General features: G+C 38.3%; 1 protein-coding gene across 2 annotated transcripts in view; it reads right to left on the bottom strand.

The window, feature by feature from the left end:
- The window catches only part of ARMC2 (armadillo repeat containing 2), a 68,590-nt gene extending 58,892 nt beyond the window's left edge, over positions 1-9,698 (bottom strand). The window contains exons 1-6 of one of the 2 annotated variants that reach the window (XM_031066631.1): positions 9,666-9,698; positions 9,376-9,428; positions 6,651-6,898; positions 5,963-6,035; positions 3,682-3,850; positions 2,303-2,507 (exon numbers count right to left, since the gene is read on the bottom strand). In XM_031066631.1, the coding sequence (XP_030922491.1) occupies positions 2,303-2,507; positions 3,682-3,850; positions 5,963-6,035; positions 6,651-6,868 (665 nt within the window). In that variant the 5' untranslated portion in view covers positions 6,869-6,898; positions 9,376-9,428; positions 9,666-9,698. Of the gene's footprint in view, positions 1-2,302; positions 2,508-3,681; positions 3,851-5,962; positions 6,036-6,650; positions 6,899-9,375; positions 9,429-9,534 lie in introns of both variants that reach the window. The other variant, XM_031066630.1, reaches the window with a different exon arrangement.

The raw sequence follows: 9,698 nt of genomic DNA, 5'->3' as shown, positions 1-9,698 counted from the left end.
TCTGGAGCCTTTTACATACAACTATCATGAAGACCAAACTCAACAAACTATATGGAAGGTGAGGTTTGTGGTACCTTTCAACTGCTGTGTCAGATGAAGAATGACATCTCTGAACTCACCCAAGCACACAACTTGTGGAGTATCATACACAAACACTGGACCAATGTGCTCTTTGGTCTTAGCAAGAAGATACAAGGTATGAGAGCAGCTGAGATTATCCACACCCATCCCACCACATGACGGCCTGAACTGCTTGGGCTGATACAGATGAGAGACCTTTGTCTGTGGCTAAAGGGAAAGCATTTTGTATTATTCTTGTGCATCTTGCAGCACTGCAGATATACATGGTGCTCTAAGCCAAATGAGCACCTAAATGGTGTCAGGAAGCTTTGATTCCTAAGCATTGGCAAAAACCAGCTCTGACTCGAGTACACACAGAGGAGGACTCACAGGAGAGGTAAAAATGGGCCATTCAAAAATACACAGCTTGCATCCAACACAGAAAGATGGAAGAATGTTATCTTTTTCTTCCATTTTGGAGAAAACTAGTCAGAACAATATTGGAAAGCAATTTTTTGTATTATGTTAAGGCCAGTAATTTGAGATCTAATTCAATTGATGTATGAGACTCATGAATGCAAAAAGCACCAGTAACAAAAATGCAAAACCAAAAATTTGCAGAGCTCTTGTTCTTACAAGGAGAAGTGTACAATTTTGAACAGACAAGCCTAATGGAAGCATGCCTAATGGGTTAGCCGCTCAATTATACATGCAAGTTTTAAAATTATGATTGAGAAGGAAGGTCATTGTTTTGAATTAGCAGAAGTATCAACTGACCCTTTCCTGTGAGAGGCACTTGTACACCATCAACCAAAAAGCAACCCAAACAGAAAGCAGAACTGAACACAGCAGGATGCATATTCCACAAAAGGAACTACCCACTTCCACTGCAACTCTGAAGTACTTCACATCACACCTTTATTAAATAAAATTCAAACTACAGTCATTTATGGAGTATGATAATCCAACTAGTCTTCATCTAAGAAGTTATTAGATCACTGATTTTAAAGAGAGAAAATTATATTGCAGTAAAGTATTCTCTTTGGTGCTTAACTTTTTTTTCATCTATATTTTTCATCTCTGCTCTTATTTTCTCATTCTTCCTCCACACTCATGGAGCTTTTTCTTTGCTACAAGTCTTCATTCTTTTGGAATCTGTCTTTTTAAAAAATCCTGCTTACAGTGTTACATAAAAGAGTCCTATGATAGCTCCATTATGTATCATTTACTGTAACAGCCTCAATGGACAACATTCTCTTAAATATTAAGTGCTATCATCAAGTTAGTAAATGAAAGGCCTTTCATTTTATAAAATTAAGAACATAGTCTTTAATATCAAAGGTGCTTAAGAATATCCACGGAAATAGCTTTTCCCTAATTGTACAAACATGCTAGAAAGAAGATACCTACTGGCAAATATGTATTTTTAATAGTGAACAAGTTTTACAAGGATGTGTTTCGAAAATAAAGTGTTTTTCATTCTTTGTTGCTGAGATTGCCAGATCTGTCAATGTTATTAGCACAAAACAATTGTTCATCTGACTGCTAATGCAGCAACTGATATACCAGCTACCCAGAGGGCCATGGGACTATTGCTCCCTGTGCAAGAATTCACATCTGAATCAAAGGAAAAACAAACTACTTGATTATGAATTAAGGAATGGATATGATATTCCAGGTCCAGTAAAAACAGACTGCAGGCATGTGAATCTCATTAATCTTTTACACCTATTTGGTCATGCCAAAAAAAAAAAAAAGACCTAAAAATTAAAAGTCACAAAAAACTCTGCTTCTATTGCTAAAGAGTTTTAGCCTGGTTTTGGTATATGATCACACACCAGAACTGAAAGCATGGCTCTACTCATCTGTCAAGCTAAGTGAAGATAGTATAGCACCTTAAAACAACAGGACTAAACTTCTAAAAGCAAGCACACTAAATTTAAACTTGAGGATTTTACACATGGTGATTAGAAGACTTAGTTTTGAAATGTTAATGATCAAACAATCACATCAAACAAATTTATACCAACAATATTTTACAAATTAGTCTTTTGAATGTAGAAACTTCCTAAAAGAAGAAATGTAAATTTTTCTAATAATCTAAACACAGTTTCATTTTAAAGCATATGTAATGTTATCTTCAAATACCATTAATTTTAAGCATTTTGATACTTGCACAATTGAGTATCTAGGAAGAAGGCTGTATGGAAGATGCACATTACCATAGTTGACCAATGCTGACCTTTCTCCTTGCAGCTGAAGTGAAAAGTTTCCTGGTGTCCCTTCCATGGAGTCTTCACTTCCGGATCTGCTGGTATGTTCATTACAAATTAATTGTCTACTCTCATCATTAAATGATGTGTACGACTTTTGTTCTGCTAAGCAGTTATTATTACTTCTGTCAAGACTATTCATCATCATAGTTGGCTCTTCAAGTTTCGTTTCATCTGAAATAGTCAAAGAGAACACATTTTGTTCAAGTGTTATTAATTACTGCTTGTCGTGTTACATTATCAAAATTTGCTTTTATTAATTTAAAAGGTGAGAAAGCTTAAGACCATTAAGAGTAAGGTAGTCAATGTCTTCTTATGAACAGTATTTCTTAAAGTCTTTTGGGGCTGTGTTTAAAGTTTTAATATTTCATCTTCTTTACTTCCCTTTTACAAATAGGTGGATTGTATCTGGAGGAAAAAAGTGATTGTATTTCAGGACCTGAATATTATGAAGGAACTCAGGAAAAAGGTAGCTGTTAATCCTGTAGCTTCTACGTACATAAAAGAAGAACCTCCACAAATAAAACCCCTCACATAACATTTGCATGATCCCAAAAGGGAAGAGACCAAGGCAGGTTACAAATACACTAGCTTCTCAACTTCTTCAATTAGTAACATCAGCTTATTAAGGTTATATGAAGTGACACATTATATAAAGATTTATAGAATAAATACATAAAAATGAAGTAAACTTTAGTAGGTAAAAAGTGAAATATTCAGTTTATAACGAAAAGTAACAATCCCGGACAACGTAAGAACTGTCATTATAAATCAATCTTCTGAAATAAAGACAGAGTCCCAGCACACTTCATTATAAGCCAACATGCAGGAAGCCAAGATGCCATTTCCCATCTTCAAGAAAATTACTTTTAAATCCCACATTTGGTGACCTTTATTAAACATCCACTAATGAAACTCATAACAACAAATACGATGCAGTTGGAGGCCTGTCAAGACATATCGTTCCTTTTTATTCCTCCTTTTAGGCTCAATAATCCATCAGGGAATCTCCTTAGATGATGGCATCTCATTATCTCTTCAAGCATGTCAGCATTTAAGGTTAATTTTACTCACCGATGACAACTTTCAGTAAAATTCCATTACTTGGAAACCCATAAGAAGAAGAGGCACCTGAGTAGTTTTCAGCTCATTTTCAGTAGTGCAAGCCAGCATCATTTTGGGAAACCAGAGTTTCAAAACTGCCTTAAACCCATTTAAATACTTCCAGAATTCACACTGAAAGGACACACAAGTCCTTTAATATGTTAATAATTTATGTAATTACCAATATTAAAACCCATCATGCAGTAATCTTTATAGCAAATAATATGTATAAAAACATTCTTACTCTGATCCAGAGGAACCACCTTAGCAGAAAATAAATCTTTCAGAGAAGTTGCTCTAAATAAGCGTTTGCAAGCTTTGCTGACTTTTCTAAGCTCTGCAGCATCAGCAGGAGGTGTTGGATAGAAAACAGAAGCTTCATCTTTTTTTTCAGAAATTGCTACTACTGGTTTCTGTGACAAAAATAAAGAAGAGTTTTAAACAAAAGCACAGATAATTTAATTTTCATTTAAGTAAAAAATAAAAAAACCCAAACCCACATAACTTCTAACAGAGGGCTAAGTTCAAAACAGAACAGAAGTTACACTGGCTTGCTCATTAAGAAATTTTCATATCCTGAATCGAATGATATCATTCCACCAAACAAATCAGATGTCTATACCATTATCACCACAGAAAGCCAACATTCAGGAGTGCAGAAAACAAAACCTAGCTTGAGTAGAACTCAGGATTATTTATTCCTCATAAGTACTCATTTAACTACATCTGCAGCAAGCTTATTTATCAAAGAAAATATTGTGCCAATGATTATTGCTAACAATTCTAGAGCTACATCTATTCTTTGATTTGCTTTTGAGCATTAAAACAGTATTTCCAAAACACTCCAAATATCTTCACATCATATCTACTACTTTCTATCACACTGAGACAAATCGCACAGATCCAGAAACATGACAGTCCTAGTTTTATGTCAGTGTCTTGCATCTTAGAGGAGGTGAACAAGTCCCTGAATCTCTAGTATCAAGCACTTGTTGTGCCCTTGACCTACATAAAGTACTGACCTCTAATATCAATACCAATTTCCTTAAAATAAAGAATCCACTAGAAAGTCTCCAGCCGATACTTCAGAGCTCTCCATAGTATTAAGGAGCCAGCAGGTGAGACTGACTACTTACAACCACCATAATTAAGACAAACTCTTAATTTACAGTGTATTAACTTACATCCATTGATAAAGCAAAAAAAAAAAGCAGGTTTTGCATTGGTCAGTAGTTTTCTCTAATTTTTTTCCACGCTCACAAAATACATGAAAATTTAACACCAGTTATTAAATCCAAATGTAGATATACTTAATCTAAATAGAAGTATGCTCAGAATTTTTTAAACTTGATTCATGTAAATACATTCCCTTATCCAAATTACTGAAGTATAAAATTTCTTAGATATTTCCCCTAATTCCCTAAAGAATTTACTAAAGGTTCCTGGAAAAAACAATGTATACAGCAAGCACATTTAATTGCTATAGCATTGCTCTGTTATCTCTGGTACTAAACAAACAGTCGTGACTTAATCTTTTATTTAAAGACTAAACATAAAAAAACTGTGAAAGAGCAGATACACTTATAAATTGAAAACAATTCACAGCTTTCACAGAGGGAGAAAAGTGATTCTTAAAGGACCTCTATCTGTTTCGAAATAAAACTACAATCATGACATTTTATAGAAATATAAGCCAAATAGAAAGCAACCTAGTTACCTTCAAGTTACTGTTCACAGAACCACAGAATAGATGAGGTTGGAAATGACCTCTGGAGGTCCAAGCCCTGTATTCAACTGCAGCCACCTAAACTCAGCTGCCCAGGACCATGCCAAGAAGCTTTTGAAGACCTCTGGGTAACCCGTGCCAAGGCCTTGTCAGCTCACAGTGGGAAAAGAGGCTGGTCCCATCCTCTTTGCACCTGCCTTTCAGGTATTTACATCCATGGATAAGGTCCTCCCTTGGTCTTCTCCAGGCTGAACATTCTCATCTCTCCTGTCCCTTCATCACTTTTGGGGCCATTCATCAGATTCTCTCCAGTAGCTCCATGTCTTTCTTGTACTGTGGAGCCCAGAACTGCATACAGCACTCCAGGTGTGGCCTCACCAGTGTTGAGTAGAGGGGAAGGATCATTTCCCTCAACCTGCTGCCAACACTCCTCCTAATGCAGCCCCAGATACCATCAGCCACTTTCCTAACAGCCAGGGCATGCTGTTGGCACATGCTCATGCTCATGAACTTCACCTATTTTAGTAAACTTACACTGAAAGAAAGCTGACTCAAGTATGTCTTCCGATTCTTATTAATGTCACTTTGAATCAGAAAGCAACACAGCAATATTTAAGTAGTTTAAATTATTTTCGGGTTTCTTTTGGGGGAAAAATGACAAAGCTGACTTTATAAGTCTCAGACTAATGTTACAACAAGCCTCCACTTTTCCCAAACATCTTTAAACCATTTATTTTCCTAACACTACCAAGACATATTTTTATATCAGTACTGCACGAGTTATTTCCAGAGTACTTACGTGAGTCAGTGGACTTAGACGAACACCAGAATTCGGTCTTGATTCAGATGAATCAGAACTGGATTTATCAAGACTAATGAAGAAATGAAACATAATTAGAATAAAGCAGATCCAGAGTTGTGTGATCAGCTGTTTTTTTTAATTGCATGCTTCTTCCCTTTGCCAGTGAATATGGGGAAAGGGAAGAAAGGAAAAGTGACAAGAGCATATCATGGTAACAAAACACCACCTAGAAATAATTTTGAGATAGTAAAAACTTTGTTTGAAAATGAGCATTTCAAACTGCAGGACCTAAAATTTCACATTTAAAAGATCTTAGAAGGCTCTGGAAAAGATCTAGCACATAGGTTATAGGAAACAAGCAAGCTTTCATATGTTCTAGGAAAAAAGGTGAAGACTATTTCAATTAAAAGCATTCAATTGTCTCAAGAAAAGGTAAATAACAGACTATTCTCTTATGCTATTTTACACATAAAAAGCTAGTGTAGTGACTGCCTCTGGTAGCTCTAATCCAGAGAAACTTCCTGGACATGTAGATTAACACCAACAGTAAAGATCATTAGAAGAAGGCAAAGAATGTGATTAGGAATACAGATTAACAAAGGGAAAATAACCACCAGAAGCATAATTAGAGAATCAAATCTCTTGCTGCTAAAGGATATTTGAAAACATCTTAAAGCCACAGTACCTAAAAAGTACAGGACATCTACTTTGAGGACATTGTGAGGATTGAGACCCAAAAAGTTTCCTTTGTTCATCTGTAGGTGTGAATGGTCTTTGAGTTTTTACTGTTTGTAGAGCATCTCTGGCTTCATTTACAATCTCAGAACTGGTCCTAGGCTTTGCCACTGACAGCCAGTAGAATGGTTCTGCTTTTCTTCTGTTTTCAGTCTTTGAAGCTTGCATTCCTCTGCAAAGTACTGCACAGGAAGAACACTGGAAAATGTGTGAATGACACAAAGTATTATGCTAGTTTTAAATTACAAACTATTAATTCATCACTGGTTATGCTACTACAGTAAATCCTAGACAGTGCTGAAATAGTGGGAAATAAGGTACATTGATAATGCATTTCCTCTCTATTCTTCAGTTCTGCAGGAAAACACTCAAAAACAGAAAGCATGGAGGATCTACCGACAGTTTTCTTATAGGATACTAAAATATGTCCCTGTGCTTCATGGGCCAAATGTGGTCCTCTACAAATCCATAGAGAATCTGTTTCTTGACACTTGGTTACTTGTGAAACACCACAGCCAAAACAGGAATTCAATAATATGCTGCAAAGAGACAGGTTTTTCCAACTTAGGAAAAGCCCGATACATATTATTGACCTTAACCAAGGGCAGCTTCCCAACATGTCAGATGCATCATTATCAGTAACGGAAACAGTCAGCAGCAATTGATAAGCAGAGATGAGGAAGAACATGCAATCCATTTTTTTCCTCTGAAAGAAACAACTCTCTAACTCAATCCCAAGCACAGGCAAAGAAAGACAACACTAATATAAGTTATAAACCCAAACTTCCAATCAGCATTCTGTCCTGCCGTAGTTTCTGGGAAATGCAGTGGGCAGTGACAGACTTGCTCCGTCACCTCCTGGACCCACAACCCATCACTATCATGGCGCAGTTCTCTGTAGGTATCATCCTTGTCATTTTACAGCAAACTCATCGTGAGTCTTACACCATGCAAAATTCCTCTTCTGCTTTCAAACTTACCTAAAAACAAAAATATGTTTCTGCACTGTGACTCAGACCATCTGGTAACTTCTATTCTCTTATACAGTTTATGACAATGAACTGACAGTAGATCAGACACCATCATCTGTGTTATTTCTAAACTATGGAGTAAAAAAAAATTTCTTATATCCTTAGTTTCTTAGTTCAATTCTTCCTGTTCTGCAGCCTAACTTTTCCAGCTGCTTCTTCTTTCTTTGAGAGCCTGCACATTCTGGTAGTGTCTGTCATTGTTGCACATCCAGTATAACATTGGATAAGGAGAACTGCACCAACTCTTTCACTAAATGATGCATAATTAAAAAAACCTCAGGAACAGATCAGGGGCCTGAGACTATCAGTGTTTTTAATATTTCCAACTACCATTAATATATTACTCGTCTTCACTGTGACTGAATTTTGTTCTCTAGGCTCCTTACTCTTCCCTCTATTAAAATGTGATTAAAAAAACAGTAAGGAGTTCCACTGCAGCTGTCTGTTTAGAAAAACTTACACAGTCAGTTCTCACTGGAAAAAGCAAGATAGACTATCATTCCCCATGCCCCCTGCTACCAGAATTTTGACCTTAAATGGAAGGTCTTCTCTGTAGGCCTTATGTCTGATAAGTTGGCAATGGTCCTGTGCAGGGCCAGGAGCTGGACTTCATGATCCTTGAGGGTCCCTTCCAACTCAGCATATTCTGTGATTCTGTAATTTTGCTCCCCAGTCCCAGCAGGAAACAGATAGAGGGAAGACTGCAGTGTCAGTGGGGACAGCATAACTGGTACACACAGATCTTGTTCCTCACCACTGTCCCATTTCCCAAGTAGCCTTTAACTTGCACAAGTGAAGAGCTCCTCTCTGACTCCCTGCTGGGAAGCAGAAAAGTATCACAGCAGTGTCTGAAAAGCCATACTTGGGCTCTTGTCCTTATTCCCCAGTTGTTTACTCCAGAAGTCTGGTCTTTGCTACACAGGAAGATTTTAAAGCCGTAGATAGCAGTACAGGATCCACACATTAGTCCCAGCAATGTCCAGAAGTGAGACAGCTGTACTCTCACAGCTCTTATCTCAGTTCAATCAAGATGAGAGAAGCATGGCTGGCTACATCAGATATGGCACCACACTGGCTCTGCCATCCTCTTTCCCATCTCAAGACTGGTGTCATTTAATTGCTAGGGTGCAGAGTGGGTGTGTTTGCAATCACTAAGCACAGCGAGGAGAAGCCCTGTATTCAGGCTATGAACATTCTGCTCTCTGACACCCGAATCCATGTTCTGTCTGCCCCAGCAAATCTCTAGAACAGTTAGCACACAGGTACAGGTTTAGTAAGAATCCCAGAATCGCTCAGGTTGAAAGAGACCTTTAAGATCACCAAGTCCAACAGCCAGCCCCGCACTGCCCCTGTAACCCCTAAACCACAACAACCAGTGCCCGATCCAGACGCTTCCTAAACACGTCCGAGGCTGGTGACTCCATCACCTTCCTAGCCATCCTATTCCAGTGCATGGCCATCCTTACAGTGAATTTTCTTTTTCTAATGTCTAATCTGCATCTCCCCGTCTCAGCTTAAGGCCATTTCCTCTTCTCCTTTCACTGCAGGCGCGGTAGAAGAGCTGGGCCCCCACCTTACTACATCCTCCTTTCAGATGTAAACAACAGCTATTACTAGACATAGTTCTGATTAACAGAAACTTACCAATCACAACTGATGCACTTTCACCCCGGTGAAATTCTGACGCAGAGAAATCTCTATCAAAGAGAAACAAGAACGAAATTAAGAGAGATGAGTTCTCAGCGGAGTGAGGTTTTCAGCGCAGCCGTGGGATCCCAGAGGAAGCCCCCAAATAAGCAGCACCTGTGGAGTAAACGCTGTCCCAACCCACACGCGGCAATCGCGCCTCTCTCCCGAGCACGGCGAAGCTGCCGGGAAGCGGCACAGGGATTATCAGTCTCGGGCCGCTTTCCAAAGCCTCCCGCCCGATTTACCGCACAGTCCGGCCCTTCGCCCCCGCCCGGCCA

The sequence above is a fragment of the Geospiza fortis genome, unplaced genomic scaffold (genome assembly GCF_000277835.1).
Source record: "Geospiza fortis unplaced genomic scaffold, GeoFor_1.0 scaffold98, whole genome shotgun sequence".
Classification (NCBI taxonomy): Eukaryota; Metazoa; Chordata; class Aves; order Passeriformes; family Thraupidae; genus Geospiza; species Geospiza fortis.
Note: the sequence above shows the minus strand (reverse complement) of the source record. Positions and strands in the feature narration are given on the sequence as shown.